Below are 23,208 nucleotides of genomic sequence, written 5' to 3'. Positions count from 1 at the left end.
ACAGCACCTACCTTCAAACAAATTTCTGTATCACTAATAACTAACACAGTTCTCCTGCTTCCTCAAGGATGGATGTCGATTTTAGTTAGGAATGAAAATAATTCTGGCACAATGGTTATTACATCATGGAATGTCATGGAAGAGTGCTCAAGCTGAAGTGCCTGCTGCACTTCGTGTTCCTGCTTTCTGTTAGCGTGTACCTCAGGATGCAGCAGGTGATGTTAAGCAGTTGAGTCCCTGTCACCCACATGAAAGACCTGGACTGAATTCTGGACTAAAGCTTCAACCTGGCTTAACTATGGATGTCGTGGGATTTGGAAACTGAATCAGTGGATTAGGGCTTTCCATCTGTCTCAGAAATAAATAAAATAATAATTAGAAAAAAACAATTCTGATTGTTGATGAATTATTTCCTGTAGCTGACTGCAAAAAAACCCCAAATAGACTATAAAACTGTATCACATAATACAATGTTAATAACAATAAAAAAAGAAAGAAAAACAAGAGACATGCCATTAAAAATACAAATTATTAAAAAAAACAAATAATCATTGCATACTTATAGTTCAATATATACTCATATATATTTTTGTGGGAAAGCAACATTTTTCTTCTAGTGCTTTAGAGTATTTTGTATGAGCCTTATGGTTTTATTAATATAGGACAGACCACTGAGATAAATGTATTCAAGTTTATATAAGGTTTATATGGCATAGGAGCATCAGTACAGAAATAAAGACTAAAAGACAAAGAGATGAGCACTTATATGGACAAAAAGAGGTCAAGGTAAAAATGATTTAGGAAAAAGGTTTGAAATAGGATAACTAACTTGATCAGGTGACAAGGAAGAAAAGAATTCATTCAACAACGTTTGTTTGTATAGATTTGCCTTCCCTCCATTTCCTGTCCTTGATGATAAAAATGGCATAAAGCATCATGTTTTTAAGAAAAAGAGGGGTACCGAGAACCATCCTCTTGTACTTGCTGGTTTTGGGTATCTTTACCTCAAAGTAGAATATGCCAGATAGGTGAATTTAATGTTTCAAGTACGAAACTTTAACCGTAATCATTTTTCCCCAAAACAACACAGGTCCAATTCTACTGGGTGCGTTGTATCTCAGTAGGATTTTATGAAATCCTGGTCTAAAGACATCTTATGCTGTTTGATTTAGTCCTAAGTGGCTCCAGGTCATCAAGAGATCTGAGCATTTGTCTGGGCTGACACTAACCTCTAAGGTCTTTTTAATCATACATCCACAACAAACCCCAATGACTGGTCACAAGATAAAAATGTATGGAGTTTGCAGTTTTTGCCAGCAGTATCATTGTATGCTTAAGACTATACACTTTATGGCTAGGTCCAAATTTCTTCTTACCTCTGCTACCTGTAGCCTGTAGGCTGTGTCACTTCTGCATAGTTACTTAATAACTGTGAACCTTGTTTTCCTCATGCAAACAATGCAAAGACAAAACTAGTAAGATGTAGGGTGGAGTTAAGTTACAAAAGCACTTGGTGCAGTACTGTGAAACGGCATTGGCCAATGACCAAGTTCTAGATCACCTTTGCTCCAACATAGGTAATCAGAGACATTTAAGAGACAAACTCATTCATAAGTCATTTGCCGTTTCTACAAGTAAAGTACCTTGATGAAAATGGTAGCATTTAATAAAGAAATATGTGCTTAGGATCTAGTCACTTGTGTTAATGTAGAGACAGAAGCAACAGAATGTCATAGTGAACAACATGGGCTTGGAGGCCAGACTGTGCCTTCTGCTGCTTGTGGCCTCTGGGGCCAGCCACATAACTTATTCATGTCTCTTGTGTTATTATCTGCAAAATCAGGAATGTTAACAGTGAGTCCTATATGTAAGCTATGTAAAATAATGTCTGACAATAGTTAATATAAATGACTACTGCTACTATTTTATTGTCTGCTACAAGAAATTTCTTGCCATATGTCAGTGTTACTTTCCTGATCTTTGCTTCATGACTGTGCCAATTTAGTTAACCATATTTCTAGCTCTGTACTTTAGAAATGCCCTTTGCCTCATAATTTAGACATTTAAGCTTTATTACATAAATCAAGCCTATGATTTGTTCTGATAAGCTGTGGTTCATGTCAGGTGAGTGACTATTTTAGCCCTAGAATTTTACCAAAAATATAGTGGAAAATTAAAATGTCTCTGGGTTTTCTAGTGCTCATGTAAAAAGCCCTAACTTTCTGATACTGAGAAACGCATGTAGAATAGAAAAAATGCTGTTTGCTATTACTTCCTCTGGAAGCATTTTACTTTTCATACATCAGGAAAATTTTATCTGCCGTCTTTCACCTAGTTAATTACTCAAGTCTGAGAGAACAGATGGTTACAGCCTGGACTGTTTCTGGTTTAAGCACCAAGATTCCAGCAGATCTAGACTCCTGTCTTCCTAGGAATTTTTATTTCAGAAAGTATAAGGCCCAGACCTCACAGAAACTTCTGTAGTGTAAAAGCTAGGAAAACCTAATTTTATCTGGTCTCTTGAAAGCAGTCACATCCCAAAAGATCAAAAGTAAGAATGTATGAATTTTTTCCCATCTGGCCAAATAAACAAATAATTACTGATGATAGAAGATGATTTTTCTCCCTTAGGCTTTGGGAATAGACAGAGATGGATAGCTTTCTTCTGTGTATAGGTAGTTAAGATTCATGGGGTTTTTTTTGACTTTTGACTATAGAGTATCCAATCCTCTTATGGGGAAAATTTCCATCAGTTCTGCTTCAGGATTTCCCCAGAGTAGCATCTGGTGTAGGGGTTGGGAGAGCAATATTAGTGTGAGCTTGCTAATAAGGGACTGCTTTCCAGGAACATTTGGTATGCACATCCACGGGAAAATTTCATAAAGAGGAACATTAAAAAACTAGTAGGTGTTCATCAGAATGCTAACAATAGATGTAAATGGCCTTTGAAGTTTATGATGGTATTTTTAGGCAAGCATTCTTTTCATTTGTTTCTAGATTCAGCTTAGCAGCCGTAGAAAACAGAGCAAGAAATGTGTTTGCGTTCCTGTATGAAAAGCAGGAGAAGAAACGGCCTCCTAAAGCTGACAAGGAAGCCCATGACATGGCCAACAAACTTCGGAAAGTTAAAAAATCTATAGAGAAACAAAAGATTCAGTAAGTACTTAAACAAATTTCTCATAAGAGGGTTAAAATACTCTTCTAAATTCCAGTAAGAAAATACAGTGAAAGTACTCCTCAAAGTGCTCATTGATGGCCAGCCTTGCTTACAAGTTTAGTGAATCTGGATCAGAAAATGTAGTAAACAAGTGGCCATAAACTCAAAATCTTAGATTGCATAAATGAGTCTCATTTAGAACCTGGGAAATGTGGTAACACAGATTTCTTTTTTGTTGTTGTTTTTGTTTTTTTTAAAGGTTTATTTATTTTTATTGAAAGGAAGATATACAGAGAGAGAGATACAGAAAGATTCTCTGTTCTCTGGTTCACTCCCCAAGTGGCCATGATGGCCAGAGCTGAGCTGATCCTGAAGCCAGGAGCCAAGAGCCAGTAGCCAGGAGCTTCCTCTGTGTCTCCCACAAGAGTGCAGAATACCCAGGTTTTAAACTGTTCTCTACTGCTTTCCCGGGCCACAAGCAGGGAGTTGGTTGGGAAGTGAGGCAGCTGGGACATGAACTGATACCCATAGGGGATCCCGGCAGATGCAAGGTGGGGATTAGGCACTCTGTCATTGCTCTGGGCCTGGTACCACAGCTTTCAAGCCTATGTGCACTACTTAACGAAACAAACTCATTATCCCCTCAAATAAGCATATTTTTGGCACATATACTTGATGTTGGACTCCCAGTGAATCCGCAGAAGTCTGCATACATTGTGTGACAATAAAGATGTATCACTTGTTCTTGCAGTTTTTAAGTGATCCTGGAATGGTAAGGCTAGTGTGGTGGTGCTGTAGGCTAAGCTGCTGTTTACAGTACCAACATCCCATAAGAGTGGTGGTTAAAGTCCCAGGTGTTCCACTTTGGATCCATCTCCCTGCTACTGCACCTAGGATGGCAAAGGAAGATGGTATGAGTACTTGGAAACTGGCCACCCACATGGGACACTTAGTTGGAATTCCAGTCCTGGCTGTGGCAACCATTTAGGGAGTAAACCAGGAACTGGAACATATTTCTTTCCCTTACTCTGTACCATGGCCTATCAGACAAATAAATACGTTTTGGGACTAGCATTGTGGCATTGGTGGTAAAGCCATCACCTACAATGCTGGTCCCATGTGAGAACCAGTTCATGTCCACTTCCAATCCAGGTCCCTGGATCGAATGGGGAAAGCAGCTAAAGGTGGCCCAAATGTGTGGGCCCCTGCTACTCATGTGGGAGACCTGGATAAAGCTCCTAGCTTTGGCTGGCTCACCACTGACCACTGCAGATATCTGGGGAGTGAACCAGTGGATGAAAGATCTCTCTCTCTGTCTCTCCCCCTCTCTGTTTGACTCTTTCAAAATGAATAAATATATTTTTTTCAAATCTCTTTTAAAAAATAAGTGATCACAGAATAAGCCTGAGATTGGATCGAATACTGCTTTTTGGCTTGGAAAACATTGCTACTTGTCTTCCCTTGTAGTACCTTATGGTGTCAGCTCTAGGGTCAATATGTTCATTCTCTTCTGTGCTCCTCCATCACTGCCTGTCTTGGATGCTCATCACATCTGTTTGGATGAATACAAGTTTTCTTCAAGGATCTCAGAGCCTTGAGATTCACCATTGATTCATCATCTTTCAATTTAGCCTGCACATGATCTTGCAAGTATTCAAGCTGATTAAATTTTTCCTGTACTTGATGATCTTTAGTGAGCTGATGAAGTCTGAACTGCTTGACTGTTACTTAGTATGCCAACATGTTTTGATCTTTGCCATTGTTACTCTCCTCTAGCAATACTCAGCATTCACACTGTACCTCACACAGCCTACATGTGCACCTCTTTCCAGGAAATTTCTGCCTTGATTGCCCTTCTTCATTTCCTGAAAACTTGTGTTCAAGCATTTTCTACCTCTTCTCTGAATCTTGTATTGATTTCCCAATAGACTTACTTATGCTTTCTCCCATGTTCATGCTATATTTCTAGTGATAGATCAGCTATTGTAATGTAGGCCTACTGCTGTTTTGTGTTTGGATGTGTTTCTGCTTTCTTAATGTTAAGCTCCCTTACAAAAGGAACAGGTGTGGTGTGTTCCCCCTTTTTATGTCCAGTGCTTATTGTATGGTCTGCTAGGTAATACTTACTCCAGAGCTATTATTGATTGAGAAGCAGGTATTGGCTTCTATGTTAAGACAGCTTCTCGAACTTCTCTGACTCAAATTTTTGAAATCACAGAGCAACCTGGAATTTCTCCTGATCCATATGTGTATATCCCCTCTGCCTCCTTTTGCTGTTTCCTTAGCAATGTGGGCAATGAAGAGCTGTGGTAGACATAGTGTAGGACGTGTAGACTTCCTAATAGCAGATTGTCCTTAGACAAATTTTATTCGAGGTAATCAGAGCCACATTTCAAATTTTATTAGTGACCAATTCGTGCTATAATAGGACAGTGTGTTTTGATATCTTACTTTGCATTATCATTGTACTGAGGTTGAGGGATGCCTGCACTGGGCCCTAAGCTAGAGCATCCCTTCTTCATCTGCATGCATGCCTGCCAAATGAGAAGTCAGCAGCGTTAAGGAGACATGCCCACCAGAAGTCATTTAAATAAATTGCAGGTTGTTGTAGAGCTATGGTTTCAAGGCAGGATGCTACAATGTATTTCAGGGAATAGTTTGTTATCTTGATTTAGAACTTAGAGGAGATGTGGACCTGTGTAAGCCTCATAGTCTGCAAATATTAGGGCATTCTCCCTTGAGTTAAGGGAGATGTTAATCAGAAGTGAAAACACTGAATGATACAACACAAGCAAGTTCATCTTCTCCTGTTAGGAACTGTCTAATGTGCACAATTTAAAAAGACAAATTAATGTGTGTGTGTGAGAGAGAGAGACACAGAGAGAAATGTTGTCATGTTTGGGGTAGAAGATAATACAGTTTGATGATCTAAGAGTTCAAATCAGGATTGTGGGGGAGTGTCAGATACTCTAGTAGCACATGCTGTGATGGGAATGTCTTGTGTGACTGATTTTTAAAAGAAGGGGTGCTCTTATGAGTATGGTGCAAGAAAGTGAGGGAATCGAGAGGGAAGATACAGAGAAGCGACAATGTGGGTTTTGCAGGAACAAACCTGAATTTGGTTCTGTTAAATGTTGCAGGCCACCTTAGCATTGTCTGCTTGAGTCATGGACTGGTTTTTATTCCTCATTTCAACTGGTTATTCGCTTTGAGCCACTCCCTCATCCCCAGAAAAGTATGCTGTCTTCCCAGAAATTTCAATGAGGCTCCTGTCAGTGGCAAATAATTCTTAGGGAATGAAGCGGTTGATAAATTTTAGCAACCAAACTCAGAGAAGCTGTACGCTAAGGAAGAGAGTATGATTATCATTTTAGCAGATGGGAAATAAAGCTATCTGAGCAGAACTGGATTTGGTGAGAAGGAATACATAGTGAAAGTCTCTTAAGTTTCAGAGGCAGGTGAGCAGCTGTGTGAGGAGATTCAGTTGTGATAGTACAGATGCATACTAATAATGCAGAAGATTGACAAGAATGATTGGGGTTAAACCTGATGACCAAATGTGAATATTGATTGCATAAAATTTTATTTCTATGAACAGAGATGAAAAAGGCCAGAAGAGGAATAAAACAATGGATCAAAGCCTGATACACGAAGCCGAACATGATCATCTACTGAAGAATTTGGAGAAGAACCTGGAAATTCCTCAGGACTGCACATACGCTGATCCAAAAGCTATCGATGCTGAGGTCAGGACTTAAAGTGGACTTGTTCTCCCTGACGTTTCACTCATCAGCCAACCCTTCCCAGTCACAGACAGGTCTAACATGATCTCTAAATGTCATCTCTGCCAGAAGAGGAGTTCCATATGTGACTTTCTGGCTACACAAGCCCCTTAAGAGTTCTGCTGCATGAATCTTGAGAAGTATAGATTTAGACTGTTTCTTGCTCATTAACATTTTCCCTTGAGAATTTCTGGCCTTTCTTCTCCACCTATGATATTGTTTTCCATGGCCTGAATTGTGGTTGTCCTCTCCTAGCCACATTTGAAAATTTGAACACATGGTGAACAAATTTTTTTTTATTTATTCACTTGAAAGACTGTTATAGCAGGGGGAGGACTGAAAAAGGGAGAGAAAGAGACAAACAGATCTCCTGCCACCGGTTCACTCCCCAGATGGCAGCAATAGCCAGAGCTGGACCAGAAGTATATTTCAGGTCTCTCCACACACGTACAGGAGCCCAAGCAGATGTGCTGTCTTCCACATCAGTCCCACACACATTAGCAGGGAGTTTGATCAGAAGTGGAACAGCTGGGACACCCACATGAACTCTTGTTCATGTGAGTAAGAGATGTGGATTGAGTTTCTGGCTTGGCTCTGTTCCAGTCCCAGCCACTATTCATGTCTGAGGAGTGAACTACCAGATGGAATCCCTTGCAGCGTGTCATTCTGTCAATTTTTAAAAATTTTTATTTTATTTTCATTGGAAAGTCAGACACATAGAGAGGAGGAGAAACAGAGAAAAAGATGTCTGGCCTCTGATTCATTCCCCAAGTGGCTGAAACAGAGCTAAGCAAATGCAAAGACAGAAGCCAGGAGCCTCTTCTGGGTCTCCCACACAGGTGCAGGGTCCCAAGGCTTTGGGCTTTCCTCGACTGCTTTCCCAGGCCACAAGCAATGAGCTGGATGGGAAGTGGAGCTGCCGGGACTAGAACCGGCACCCATATGGGATCCCGGGGCGTTCAAGGCGAGGACTCTAGCTGCTAGGCCACGTCGCCGGGCCCAAGAAATTTATTTTGATACATTTTTTTCAAAGTTCATGGTCACTTATGGTTCAAAATTGCCATGAACTTTTCAAAGACCCCCAAGGTATTGTGTGTCTTCTTCATGATCTCTTCCTTTTTCATCACCATCATGTACCTCACATTTTAACGGATCCTTCATATTCTACTGTATGGATGACTGTATAACTGAAATACTCAGTAGCAGCCCTTTCCTTTTGGATACTTGGGCTATTCTTTCCCTCTCCACACATAAGCACCGTTTACTTTGTTCACAATCTCTGAACACAACTGGATTTCCCTCTTGGGACATGGGAAGTTTTAAGGCCATTCGTGACTGCTTTGCAGTGACAAGTAGGCATTCTCTGACCATAGAGGACAAGGAAACCACTCCACTTTCTGGGAGAGTTTCTTCCTCTCTGGGGAAGGCTCCAGTAAGAACTACCATGAGCTCACAATGCTCTAACTTGGTGTTTCAACAACCTTGTACTGTTAACCCCTCAAATGGGGTGAGATAGTTTAGGATAGTTTCAAATAGTTGGAAAGAATTTTTTCACAGTTTCTGTAACTATCATAAAATGTTCTTTTTATTAATGGAATTGATTTCTAACAGCTGCCAAATTAACATATAGAATGCATACTATTTTGACCCAAACTGTTTAAATTGTGATTATCTTAAAAATAAGCAAGAAATTGTCAATTTTCCTAACCCCTGGCTTCTTTTAGACTTTACAGATGGTGTTTGATCGAGTAAAATTTCAAAGAAAAGGTCATATATTGAAAGACTTGGCAAAAAGGGGCATTGGATATCATCACAGTTCCATGAGTGCCAAAGAGAAACAGTTAGTTGAAATACTCTTTAGGAAAGGATACATTAGGGTAGGTAAAGTTTTCCATTGTAATAATTAGAGTTGTGACTGTGATTCTGATTGCTCACGAAAAGTAAAAACTATAACTACCTTTTTTTCTCATGTAATTTTAGCTTCTTGCGCTTCTTTTTTCCCTCCCTTCCTCCCCTTCTTTACTTTCACCACCATGTCATAACTCCACATTTCTCTTTTTGACTTCATTGCAACAGGACGTTTCAAGTGTATCTGTTTGTTCATTCAATGAGAACAAAAGTATTTTTGTTCATTTCTTTTTAGACATTAAAATACAATACAGAAATGCACATAAGTATGCACATAAATGAATTTTGCCATATGATCATACTCATAACCAACACCCAAATGAAAATTGAGCATTTCTAGTATTCCAACAGTCCTCACTGTTACCTGCGCCCCACTTCTCTTTGACTTGAGAAAAAGATATTTTATCATTTAGATGGTATGATTCAGTGCAGCAAAATTTCTAATTACATAATAAAAGACTTAATACCTACTAATTTTTTTTTTTACCTACTCTCCACATTAACTATTGCAAACAAGAGAGAAGGTGTGATATTTTTCTTTTTGGATCTATCTTCACATATCATATGCTTTCCAGTTACATCCATTTTGTTGCAAATGTCAAGTCTGTGTTTTTCAACTCTTCATTGGTCTTTTGTGTCGTTTTTAAAGATTTATTTATTTTTTATTAGAAACTGAGATATACAGAGAGGAGGAGAGACAGAGAGAAAGATATTCACTCCCAAAGTGGCTGCCAATGGCCAGAGCTGAGCCAATCCAAAGTGGGAAGCCACGAGACTGTTTCGGGTCTCACACGTGGGTGCAGGGTCCCAAGACTTTGAGACATCCTCAGCTGCCTTCCCAGGCCACAGGATGGGAGCTAGGTGGGTAGCAAGGCTTCCCAGATATGAACCAGCACCCATACAATTCCGGTGCGTGCAAGGCAATGATTCTAACCCCTAGGCTACCATGCCGGGCCCGTGTAGGTTAAAAAAAAAAAAAAAAAACACTTCATTCTGTTTATTTCTTCTCTTTCTCTTTTAATAAAATGTATGTATTTTTATTTGAAAGGCAGATTTTCTGAGAAAGAAGGAGAAGCAGCGAGAGTGATCTTTCATCCTGTTTCAGTCTCCAAATGGCCACTATGGCCAGAGCTCGGCTGGTCAGCAGCCAGGGTCCTGAAGCTTCTTCTAGGTCTCCCACATGCGTACAGGGACTCAAGCACTTGCGTCATCTTTTCACTGCTTTGCCAGGCATATTCGCAGGGAGCTGGATTGGAATTGAAGCAGCCGGGACTCAAACCATCACCCATATGGGATGCTTGCACACCAGACCAAGGCTTACCCAGCCACAATTGCTTTTCTCAGTTTTAAAAAGTATTTCTTTCTCTTCTACTAATTTTGCATTTGTTTCTAAAATTCACTCTTAATCATTAATTTGATAACTTTCCTTTTTTTAATGTGGGCACCAATTGCTATAAACTGTCGTCTCAAAACTGTTTTTGCTCTATCCCATAAGTCTTAATATATTGTGTTTTTATTTTCATTTGTTGCAAATATTTTTTAAGAAGTTCCCTTTTACTTTCCTCTATGAACCACTGTTCATTCAGGATCTTATTGTTCAGTTTCAGTGTTTAAATATTTTCTACAATTTTTTCTGTTGTTAACTTCAAGCTTCATTCCATGTGGTCAGAAAATACATATTTTTTTAAATTTGTTGAGACTTGTTTAGTATATGGTCTATCCTAGAGAATGTTCTATGCACTGATGAAAAAGAATGTGTATTCTGCAAATGAAGTCATAATTTTATTCTTTCCAGGTGGTAACTGCTACTGGGACACTTGCTTTAGGAGTCAACATGCCTTGTAAATCCGTTGTTTTTGCTCAAAACTCTATCTATCTGGATGCTTTAAATTACAGACAGGTATTGTAATGTGCATAAATATGAGTAAACTTGATATAATGCTGAAATATTTGTATGGATGGATTTCAAGCTTTATTTGCAACAAAATAAACATCTGTAAATTCCATTTCCCGTGACCTTTTGAAATGCCACATATGGCCATACAATAGTTATATATAAATCTTTCATTCACAAACATATTACATTCATTCATGCCAGACTGTCTAACTTATGTGGAAGGCACACAAGTGTGGGATAATAAGAACACTATTAATCAGGTATCTGACTTTGGATAAGATATGTAAACTACCTGATCTCCCCCCTTTTCTCTATTCAGAATGTGGATTTCAATGTATCGAATGCTTTATAAGACAGTTGATAAATATTTACTAGTTCATTTGCACTGATTTTACCCTTTGGATTTTGCACTTTTGACAATGCCTTAATACTGCCCTCTTTGCTCTAGACATACAGTATTCTATAAATCTACTTCAATATTCTCTCATAGTGCTATTTGATTTTCTCTTTGCAATTTCTGTATCCGTCATCATTCTTCCAGTGTTCTCTACTCTGTATTATTAGAGCAATTTCAATTTTTCAATTCTTTATTATATTCTGTCCTATAGACAGCATAGTTTGTGTAAATACAGTTTTTTTGTTCAGGGACATTTGATGAATATTTCTGCTAGTAGCATCCCAGCATTCTTTTTTTCTTTTTTTTCTTTTTTTTATTCTGTATGTTTATATAAGACAGAGTGATAGAGAGGGAGATAGGGATCTTTCAACTGCTGGTTCACTTCACAAATGTCTGCAATGAGACTGGGCCAGCTCAAAGCCAGGAATCAGGACCATGGATGGCAAGAACCCAAGGAGTGGATCCACCATCCGCTGCCTCTCCGGGTATGGATTAGCTCCAAGCTGAGTGGGAAACACAAAGCTGTTGGCATTTGAACCATTTACTCTGAGAAAGGAATGTAGATAGTGGCTTGCCAGGCCACCCCACAATGTCTGCCTCTCTAAATATGTCGTGTTCTATTTACTGGGCAGTTCTGATCCAATATCACACCCTAGGAGTTCCCATCAATCCACTTGCCTCTGAATTTTTAATTTCTACTTTGAAGTATATTCTGCAGAAACTGTCCCTGCCTTATCTTTGGGAATCTCAGTAACAAAGATATTGGGATATTTGGGATGATGGACTTGGAAATAGAAATGCCGGGGTCTGAGTCCTGTGTCTTCCACTTTCCGGTTGCTTGCCTCTGGGCAAGTTTCTTAGATTCCCTGTGCTCCAATTTCAAGTGTACAAAGGGGAACATGTTTATATATTCTTCATATGCCACAGAGGTTTTTTTGTCAATTTGTAACTCAACATACTTTTGTGTGACAAGGTAGAAGAGAAAGAGATGAGGTAAAGAATGAAAATGGAGAAAAATAATTGATACAGTAAAACACAGTTTTAAGTGAACTTGAATTCAAGCTCTGCTTTTCTGATATTCTTTGTTTCCCATATCATTATATAAATGCTCACTATGATTAACAGCATCACAGGAGTACATAATTTTCCAGCTCTGTCTTTGTCATGGCACATTTTCAAAGTCCCATATAAGTGGATTTTAGTTTCAGTTAATTAATGATTGGGCATATGCACAATTCATTTACTCCAAATTAGTGCAGAAAGTTATTTTTTTCCAAATATTTTATTTATTTACTTGAAAGGCAGAGTTATAGACACAAAATGAGAGACAAGAGAAATCATCCATATGCTGCTTTATCCCTAAGTGGCCAGAGCTTGGCCAGTCCCAAGCCAGGAGCTTCTTTCACTCTCCCACATAAATGCAGAGGCCCAACAACTTGGGCCATTCTCTGCTGCTTTCTCAGGCACACGGGCAGTGAGCTGGACAGGAAGTGGAACAGCCAGGACTGGAATTAGTACCTATTTGGGATGCTGGCATTGTGGGCAGGAGCTTTATCTGTTCAGCCATAGTCCTGACCCCAACAAGCTCAAATTTTAATCTAGGATTGGGAAAACATTTAGAGAAGTTTCATGGTATGATTCTATTTCATTTCAGATGTCTGGTCGGGCTGGCAGACGAGGCCAAGATCTGCTTGGAAATGTGTATTTCTTTAATATTCCATTTCCCAAAATAGAAAAACTCATAAAATCCAAAGTTCCTGAATTGAGAGGACAGTTCCCTTACAGCATCACCTTCATCCTTCGACTTATGTTGCTTGCTTCCAAAGGAGATGACCCAGATGACGCCAAGGCCAAGGTACCGTGCTGACCAGTGTCAGAGGTCCAGTCTTTGTCATTCACCTGTTGTACTTGAGACTGCTGTTCTTTGGGAAATATGTAGCAGTTACTGTTCAGTTTATTTATTTATGTATCTTTTAAGATTTATTTATTTTCACTGAAAAGGCAAATTTACAGAGAAGGAGACACAGAGAGAGATCTTCCGTCTGCTGGTTCACTGCCCAAATGGCCACAATAGCTAAGAGCTGAGGCGATACAAAGCCAGGAGCCAGCAGCTTCTTATGAGTCTCCCAAGCTTGCCCAGAGTCCTAATGCTTTAGGCCATCCTCTACTGCTTTCCCAGGCCACAAGCAGCAAGCTGGATAGAAATGGAGTAGTTGGGACTTGAGCCCTCATAGGATGCTGATGCTTGGAGATGGAGAATTAGCTAGTTGAGCCATTGCAGCAATGGTTGTTCAATTTAATCTTCCCTGTATTTCCCTTTGGAATGTAAGCACTCTACAGCCAGCTATGTTCATTTGCTGCCTTTTTTGGCATAGACATTCAGTCAATATTAGGTGCATGACTGAAAATTTTTAGAAATATCTATAACAGATTATATTATGTGTTCTTGTTTTTCCACATATAAATCTTCAAATGTAGTGGTTTGCCTACCAATAAGGTATATGAAATTTCTTCTGGCTTCATTCTGTGTCCCTCAGACACCTGGGACTGGGTGTGTAGTTTTTCACTCACATGTCAAAACTAGCAGATCTTCATCTTACATTGCCTTTCTGGACTGAAAGATGCCCTGTCTTCTAACCTTCCCAATCTGCATTGATTACATGTGTGTAATGTATCACTGGACTACATTATGAAGTGCTATTAAGATTCTTGCCGTTTTAGTACAAGTTTAATTATGGGGTCTGCACCACTGTTGTTACAATGACCCACCATGCCTCATCCCTCAGATTCTCACTGTTCTACTGTTTCTGACTCTAGCCTTCTCTCACTAAATGGGACAAATGAAGAAGAGTTTGTAGGAAAGGCTACATCTGGTGTACTTTTAGAAAGCACAGTAAAGGAGATGGAGAGTAAAGTCCACTTCCCCTACCAGTCTTCCTTCTTTCCAGAAGGCTCAGCTTAAAGCAGTGATTCTTCTAAGGTTCTATGAAATCTAGAGGTCTAAAGGAACCCAGGCTTAAGTTTTGGTGATGATGTGAAGTTTTCTTTTATGGTGAACTTAAAATACATGTGCTGGGGGTTTTCAGGCTGGTGCAATAGAGTAAGGACAGGTTTAACCAGATGTAGCAGGATTAGCCAAGGTGAAGAAATAGGACAGGCTGATGGCAGAGAGACAATCTGGAGACCAGTGGATGAGAGGAATGGCAGAGACACCAGAACAGTCCTGCAGTGACCAGATACCCAGCAGCAACCGATTGGCAATTGGAGCTCCACTGACAGCTGGATGGGAATAAGAGTACACCGGAACTCGGGAGGCAAACCCAGCCATCAAACTGCAGGTCCTGCTGACTTGTTTAATCTGACCAAGAGCAGACACAGAGTGGCAAAACTCAAGCAGTTGGGTATGGGAACAGTGTGAATTTCATGGTCCAGACCTTCAGCAATGCCACATCAGGTGCCATTTTGTGAAATGCGACAAACGCTCTTGAGGAGCAACAACAGCAAGCTGTGTGTGTGGTAAGCCAAGGGAGAACTCACTCCTGGCTCAATGCCTTACACTGGTTCACCAGGAAAACAATACTGACTCAGCATCCCATGGGTTTCATTCAAAATAGGTCCGGGTTGCATCTAGACATAATTGTTAGCAGATTCTAGTAAGAAGAGAAAAGACAAAAAAAAAAAATCCATGCAATGGGCACCACTGACAATCCTGTGGTTTAGGACAGCTGGTGTCTTCCTAATCCCAGGTACTGCTGGAACTGGGAATGGGAGAGAGTCTGACCAGGCAACAGTAAGGTCAAAGCACAGGATTACAAGGGGGTGGAGAATGGTGAGCCACGAGCATAACATGGGAGTCCACGACAAAATCTTGCTGGAGGGAGTGGCACAAGTGACAGCAAAAAACTGAGCACTGAATGGAATCAGTAAAGCTGACCTGTAAGCCTACAGATACAGTTTAAAAACCAGCCCCAAGGAGAAGAATTCACTAATCAGAGTTGCAGTTACCAAGGGCAAAATGAATAAGGTTCCTGACACCTCCGTTGCAAAGGAACAAAATCCTATGTCAACCTCAGAGTTAACTGAGGCAGACGTGGAAGAACTGTCTATAAAGATTCTTTTAATTGTTATGATGCTTTTTAACAACAAGAAGAAACACATACAAGAGTTCAAGGAATCTAAGAAGTGTGTTACACAGGAAATAGCAACATTGAAACAAAATCAAGCTCAATTGTTAGAAATGAAGTACACAATACAGAAAGTTAAAAGCTCAGTGGAAAGCCTCAATAATAGGATGAGTGAGGCAGAAGAAAGAATTTTGGGATTGGAAGATGCCTTCTTCTGTAACTGAAATAGCCAAAAAAACTGGAAGATTAACTGAGTCAAGCTAAGAAACACATCCAAGAGTTATGGGAGTGCCTGAAGGTGCAGAAAGAGAAGCTAGATTCAAAGATGTACTCAGATTGTTTATAATTACCTGAGATGGTCAACGTCCCTTTTATCACTGTTATTGGTATTTCAATAATTAACAAAGATCTAGTCCTCACTGTGCCTACATTAGGGCCCTGGGATAAAAGAATGAACTCACAATGAAACGATTGACAGTCTCCTACATGGTTGGGAGACACTCCAGCAGCAACATGATGGGCTTAGGAAAATTCACGAAAGACACCCATTGTGAGACAGCAGGGGAGAACAGAGGGGAGCAGAGGGAACTTGGGGGAAGGAAGAAGAGAGACCCCAGAGACACTAAACTGTCTCAAAAGACACTTTAAAAAAATAAGTATTCAATGAAATGAGAACTTCCCTAATACGGTGAAATAATTAGGAAACAAAATATAGGAGGAACATAGAATCCCCAATAGGTTCAGCCAAAAACAATCTTTGCATGATAATCAAGCTCTCTGCAGTTGAACATAAGGAAAGGATACTGAAATACACACTTGAAAGACATGTGGGCTCCAATGCTGTTTTCCACTGGAAACCAACCAATATTTTTACTCTTTGGGTAATTAAAAAATCAGGTACTATTATTTCTGCACCAATTCTATACAATTTGGGCTAATACATATTTTTTTCTTCCAGAGCCATTAACTCTTAAAATGAAGCTGATTTTTAAAAAGTGTATATTATTTTAGAGTTATATGGAAGGAGGAAAAAAAAAATGCAATTTCAGGTCACTGCAATAGGCAAGATAAAACGAGACTGAAATCAATCATCTGGGTCTCCCATGTGTGTGGCAGCTGGGACATGAATTGGTGCCTGTATGGGATGCCAGCATTGCAGTAAGAGGCTATACCTGCAGTGCCACAATGCTGGTCTCCTTGAATTGCTTTTCTTAAAGTGTTTGAAGAGTTTCTTTTCTGGCAATTCTATTTTACCTGCTTTTTTGGGGTAAAAGGAAGGCTGTGACATGTAGGAACATGATAAAACAAATAATATGAAATCGAATGGAACCTGATACATTGCTGATATGTAATTTATAATATGGATGGATAATGCCAATCCTACATTATCATTTACAAATATTTTCATAATCTGAACAGTACACAATAAAAGTATTATTTCTTAAAGGTTCTGTCAGTGCTGAAGCATTCTTTGCTGTCCTTCAAACAAACCAGAATCACAGGGATGCTAAAACTCTACTTCTTGTTTTCTCTGCAATTACTGGTCAAAGAGGTATGCGTGGTTATGCTTTGTCCTTTGTTGAAGTACCACTGCTGATGTCTGGATTTCATGCCAGGCTGAACTAAGTGCAGTGTTTAGAAAGTTATATCCAATGGTTACTACTAATAATAATTGATTAACTATCAAAGCCGGGGTATATAATTACTACCAATTACTATTGATCTTTCATATTGGCATAAAATATTATCATAAATTAGCATTTAGTAAACAGTAACATAAGTAATTATACAGTGACTAAGTCAAACTAATAAATCATGTTTTGCTTTTTAGGGCTATGTAGATCAAGAAGGTAACCCGATGGGGTTTGCTGGACTTGTATCACATTTGCATTATCATGAGCCGTCTAATTTTGTTTTTGTCTATTTTCTTGTAAGAGGCCTTTTCCATAATCTATGTCAGCCCACCACAAAAGGTAAGCATTGAAGTTCCATATACAAGCATAGTCTAAAACTACCAGCAGATCTGTGCAAAGTCAGCCTTGGGCAATACTTTCTCTTTTTTTTTTTTTTTGAAAGATTTATTTTACTTTTATTGGAAAGTCAGATATACAGAGAGGAGGAGAGACAGAGAGAAAGATCCTCTATCCGATGATTCACTCCTGAAGCGGCTGCAATGGCCAATGCTATGCCGATCCGAAGCCAGGAGCCAGGAACTTCTTCCAGGTCTCCCATGCAGGTGCAGGGTCCCAAGGCTTTGGGCCATCTTGCACTGGCTTCCCAGGCCACAAGCAGGGAGTTAGATGGGAAGTGGAGCTTCCGGGATTAGAACCAGTGCCCATATAGGATCCCGGCAGGTTCAAGGCAAGGACTTTAGCTGCTAGGCCGTGCTGCCGGGCCCCGGCCAATACTTTTTCAACAGAGAAAATGCAAACACTGTGTAAATAATCCTCAAATGAAAAAAAACAATGTGAATACTTACTAATACAGAGCCAATGAGAGAGAACCAGACGTTGTGACATCTCTTACAATTTCAGCTTTTCTGGGCGAAATTAACTTCAGGTATTTCTTGCTCTCCAGGACACAGACATATCAAAGAATATATAAAATCTAAAAAGAAAAAAAATCTCCTTATAAACATACCATAGGAAAGAGTTAAAAGCATTTTTAAAAATAAATTATACATAAAAATAAATTACACTATCCATACATAATCACAGAAAATATTTATGAATATTTTCTTCTAATTGTATTTTCTTTGAATACAGTTGTATGGTTCACTTAAGTAAATTATCAACTGGAACCTTTTTTCCTAATCCACCAAAATTTTGTACATTTCCTGTAAGTATATATATATATACATATATATTAGATAATCTTACTTAGTTGATTAGGATACAAAGGGTCAAGGAATACAGGAAAGTGGGCAAGACCATTGTTTCCACACTAATATCATTTTTTCCCTGTATCTGGGGTGAGGGGAGAAACAAAGGGAAAAGCCCCAACAAGTCACCCACCCATCCCAGGTCCCCGATGTAAGGCACGCTCCAAGGGTCCTGCTCAAGCAGTTTTGATAATTCAACAGTTCTGAATTGCTGCCAATCTCGCCATTCCAATCGCAATGAAACCTATTCAGAATCCACTGGCTGACATAGTCCCTTCATGGTTGGGGTTCTGAGATCAGCAGTTCAGTTGGAGGGATCTCTGAAGAAACTTCATCTGAGATGCTCCCAAACCTGATTCTTCCGTGAGTTTGCCGTACAGGGTCTGGCACAGTCTGGCACAGTCCATCACCCCAATCAGCTTATGCACATGCTGGCTGTTGCAATTGCTGAGTCAGTTCTGTTTCCAGCCCTGTCTTCCACTTGAACCAATCAGTGTTGTAGTCCAGCTCAATGCTACTCACTTCATACTCGGTCCTCATGCAAACCAGTGGGAGCTGCAGTTGGGGCAACTCTCCATAATCCCCACCAGGCCTGCTCCCTACCCTGGTTTTCATGCTTGCCAGGATGTACCGTAGGCTTGTTCAGTCTGTCCCACTTCCCATTTAGCTGTGGTACTAGTCAATGGGCATTGAAGCCTAGTTCAACCCAACCAACCTACTATCCAGCCCACACACATACTGGCAGGCGCCTTTCTGTCAAGCCACCCCTGCCCCTGTCCTGGTTTTCATGCTTTCCAGTGGGAGTGGTTGCCCACAAGGGAGGTGCCCACTATCTCCCTATTAGGCCACTCCAACTTCTGGAGTATGCACTGTCCAGGTGGTTCTGGCATTTAACTTAGCAGAATTAGCCCGCATTGCCAGCCTCTGCCAGCTGATGATGTGGCAAAGCCCAACCAACCCTCACCCACTTTAATTTTTGCTTGCACCAGTCGCAACAATCAGCCCAATCTGACCCTTCCCCAGTCTAGCTCACATGAGGCCCACAGATGTTGTAGCCCTGCCTGGTCTGGTCTGCCCCCATCCCAACTCATGCTCTCCAGTGGGAGTATTTGTGGATTCCACTCTACACAATTTTTTCCCCTGAAGGTTTATTTTATTTGTTTAAAGTTCAGAGGTACAAAGAGAGAGAAAGAAGGGAGATGCACAGAAAGACACTCAATCCATTGGTTCACTCCCAAAATAGCCTCCAACGTTGAATGGCCAGAAGGAGTTGAACTGGTCCAAAACCAGGACCCAGGAGATTCTTGCATTTATCTAACATGAAAAGAATAGCTCTGAGCACTTGGGATGTCTCTGATTACTCTTTCAGGTGTCAGGGAGCTGGACTAGAAATTGAGCAGCCAGGACTTAAAACCAGCACTCAGATGGGATAGCAGTACCATGGGTGGCAGCTTTATCCACTTCACAGCCCCAGGTCACATGTTGCATTTTTTTTCTTTAAGATTTACTTATTTTTATTGCAAAATCAGATATACAGAGAGAAGGAGAGACAGAGAAAGATCTTCCACCCTCTGGTTTACTCCCCAAATGGCCACAACAGCTGGAGCTGAGCAGATCCAAAGCCAGGAACCAGTAGCTTCTTCAAGGTCTTCCACATGGGTGCAGGTTCCCAAGACTTTGGGCCATCCTCCACTGCTTTCCTAGGCCATTAGCAGGAAGCTGGATGGGAATGGAGCAGCTGCGACATGAACCAGTGCACATATATGGATGATGGTTTTGCAAGGTGGAAGATTAGCCAGTTGAGCCATTGTGCCAGCCCCCTACTGGATATTTTCAATTAGTACTAATACTAAAATTCAAGAACACACATTCAAATATAGTACATATAATCATCGATGTCTATATATAAAACATAGAACACTTGAATATTTTTTTAAATGGGTAGAATAAGTTCAAAAGGAAAATATTGAAATACAACATAGGAAAGTTAGATAATTATATAAAACTTTAAATTTATATTTGATACTCTGTGTCATTAAACCATTAGAAATGATATTGATGTGAATATGAAAAATGAACATTAAACATTTAATAACTGCTAATATTACAATGCTCATTAAAGTTGAATGTAACATAATAAACTAGGTACAATATACTCTTGTTGTATACAGTTTTAATTTACTCAAAATTAAACACATTTAGGGGCCCGGCACAATAGTGTAGTGGTTAAAGTTCTCACCTTGCATGCCCAGGATCCCATATGGTTGCCAGTTCTAATCCTGGTGGCCCTGCTTCCCATCTAGCTCCCAGCCTGTGGCTGGCAAAACAGTCGGGGACAGCCCAAAGCCTTGGGTCCCTGTGCCCGCATGGGAGACCAGAGGAGGCTGCTGGCTCTGGGCTTTGGATTGGCTCAGCTTCGGCTGCTGCGGTCGCTTGGGGAGTGAACCATCAGATAGAAGATCTTCCTCTTTGTCTTTCCTCCTCCCTGTATATCCGTCTTTCAATAAAAATAAATAAATCTTTAAAAAAAATTAAACACATTTACTTGAAAAATTTGATGTTACAGAATAATGAAACAACATAATGCAAACTGTTAATTTTATAATTAAATTATAAATAACTATTTATATTGAATGATATAAATATGTAATTATAAGTACATTAATTATAAATATATTTATATATAACTATATCTTTATATAAACTATATAATTATATATTATATAATTTAACATAAATAACAATTCATAACAGATATATAAATTATGTGTGTATACATATATGTATACTTATATGTCCATTATATAATAGTATACTTATCACATTATATATTATATATCACACTGTAATATATGCATTATATAAACATATGTGTGCATATGTGTATTTTATATATCTAATATATAATATACTTATTGTTATAATTATATAACTAAATATTCTATAGTTATTTTTATATGTTTACATTTACATATGTGTGTATGTATATATATGAAACATGACTACTGGAAAAGAAATCATTCTTGAAGCCTGGCATTGTGGTATAGTCCCTAAAGCTACTGCTACAGGCACCATTTCATGTCCTGACTGCCCACTTCTTGTCCAGCTCCCTGCTAGTGGCTTGGGAAAAGCAGCAGAAGGTGGCCACGGTGTGTGGACCCTTGTGCCCATATGGGAGGTTTGAATGAAGCTCTTGCCTACAGCCTGGCTCAGCCCTTGCCATTGCAGCCATATAGGGAAGAACCAGCAGATGGAAGATCTTTGTGTCTCTCGATCTCTCCCTCAGTCTACTTGTAGTTCTGACCTTTAAATAAATAAATCTTTTAAAATACCATTCTTTTTTTTAAGATTTGTTTTATTTTTACTGAAAAGTCAGATATACAGAGAGGAGGAGAGACAGAGAGAAAGATCTTTCATCCATTGATTTACTTCCCAAGCATTTGCAATAGCTGGAGCTGCACCAATCTGAAGCCAGGAGCCAGGAGCCTCCTCTAGGTCTCCCATGCAGGGACGGCTTTGGGCCATCCTCAACTGCTTTCCCAGGCCATAAGCAGGGTGCTGGAAGGGAAGTGTGGTGGCCGGGGGGTTAGAACCAGTGCCCATATGGGATCCTGTTGAATGTAAGGTGAGAACCTTAGCCACTAGGCCTCCACCCCAGGCCCTATAAATACCATTCTTGGCGCCAATGCCATAGCCCAACAGGCTAATCTTCCACCCTGAAGCACCAGTTTCCCATGGGTGTCGGTTCATGTCCCGGCAGGCTCCATTAACCTGCTTGTGACCTCAGAAAGCATTAGAGGATGTCCCAAATTCTTGAGACTCTGCACCCACATGGGAGACTTGGTGGATACTCCTAGCTTCTGGCTTCAGAACAGCCCAGCGACAAACATTGCAGCCACCTGGGGGGGATTAACAGTAAATGGAGGATCTCTGTTTCTGTCTCTCCTCTTCTCTGTAAATCTGCCTTTCAAATAAACATAAATAAATCTGAAAAAAATTACCATTCTTCCAAAAGTTCTGCAAGAGAAATAATTTCAGCAATCTGAAGTATAGTTCTGTTTGATATGGGGATAGGTATATGTGGTTGTAATCATGGGTATAGAAACTTGATAACTTTATAAGGCTAATATCTATTAGCATCATTTGGAAAATAAGGGCACTGGGGCAAAGAGAAATTAAATAAATTCCATCACCCAATACATTTAATAAATCTGAATGAAGACTCTAGAGCCTAAATTATTCAATGTAGCAATTCTTAGAAAAATTTATTGTTAAGATTTTTGGTTAGCACATATCACGTGTGTATATTTATGAGAGTCAATGTCATGTTCAGCACTACTGATCAAACAAGGCACCTGATATTTTCTTTTCCTGATCATTTCTTCATGTTTGGAGCTTTCCATTTTCTCTTCTAGTTTTTCAAAAGAAAAGGAGTATCTATTGAATATAGTCACTCCACAGTGCTGTGAACACCAGAACTTATTCCTTTTGGTGCCTGTCATAAAACCTCCGCCCGGTACCTCTACATTGCTAATACTCACTACTGTAAATTTATATCCGTAGTTTTTTTAAGCACTCACGTGTGAAAGAACATGTGGCATTTTTCTTTCTGCTTCTGGCTTATTTCACTCAATATGGTGTCCTCTAGTACTGCAAATGAGAGGGGATTTTATTCACTTCCTTTGAGTCAATAATTTCATTACATATCAATACCACATTTTCTTAATCTGTTCACCTACTGGTGGACGCCTTAATAGATTCCATATCTTGACTATTAGGAATATTGTTGCAATCTAAATGTAGCAAAAGCTTTTAAACACTACAGAACAGGACTAATGTGTGGTAAACACTGAAGTAACTCAAGCTGACAATACCTTAGAACGAGTGGTGGTTGGGAAGTAAAGTTGAGATTATTTTATGGGCTGAATTTTTAAAAAGCCTTGAATGCCAATGTAAGGAAATCTTGGGAAGGTGATTTGGCAAGGAAGGATTGGGACTCTAAACTATGGTGGAGACAGCAAGAATGAAGAGGACATCACAGAAGGAAACTGTCAGCACATAT

The 23,208-nt window shown here is 39.7% G+C and overlaps 1 protein-coding gene and 1 long non-coding RNA gene across 2 annotated transcripts in view; one reads left to right on the top strand and one right to left on the bottom strand.

Moving 5' to 3' along the window:
- LOC121146452 (probable ATP-dependent RNA helicase DDX60) overlaps positions 1–23,208 on the top strand; it is a 79,175-nt gene that overhangs the window by 44,825 nt on the left and 11,142 nt on the right. Inside the window, exons 26-32 of the mRNA XM_040965845.1 lie at positions 2,998–3,156; positions 6,756–6,903; positions 8,664–8,816; positions 10,643–10,747; positions 12,796–12,996; positions 16,713–16,817; positions 17,097–17,238. Of these exons, the coding sequence (XP_040821779.1) occupies positions 2,998–3,156; positions 6,756–6,903; positions 8,664–8,816; positions 10,643–10,747; positions 12,796–12,996; positions 16,713–16,817; positions 17,097–17,238 (1,013 nt within the window). The remainder of the gene's footprint in view (positions 1–2,997; positions 3,157–6,755; positions 6,904–8,663; positions 8,817–10,642; positions 10,748–12,795; positions 12,997–16,712; positions 16,818–17,096; positions 17,239–23,208) is intronic.
- Positions 317–23,102, bottom strand: LOC121146453. Its single transcript, XR_005882222.1, has 4 exons — positions 22,727–23,102; positions 17,745–17,872; positions 5,609–5,691; positions 317–348 (listed from the first exon to the last, which is right to left on the bottom strand). It is a non-coding gene; the product is annotated as an uncharacterized LOC121146453 (long non-coding RNA).

Source organism: Ochotona curzoniae, unplaced genomic scaffold, assembly GCF_017591425.1.
Source record: "Ochotona curzoniae isolate NIBS_2020 unplaced genomic scaffold, NIBS_Ocur_1.0 scaffold_4505, whole genome shotgun sequence".
In the NCBI taxonomy this organism is placed as follows: Eukaryota; Metazoa; Chordata; class Mammalia; order Lagomorpha; family Ochotonidae; genus Ochotona; species Ochotona curzoniae.
The sequence above is the reverse complement of the archived record's forward strand: the minus strand, read 5'-3'. Positions and strand labels throughout refer to the sequence as shown.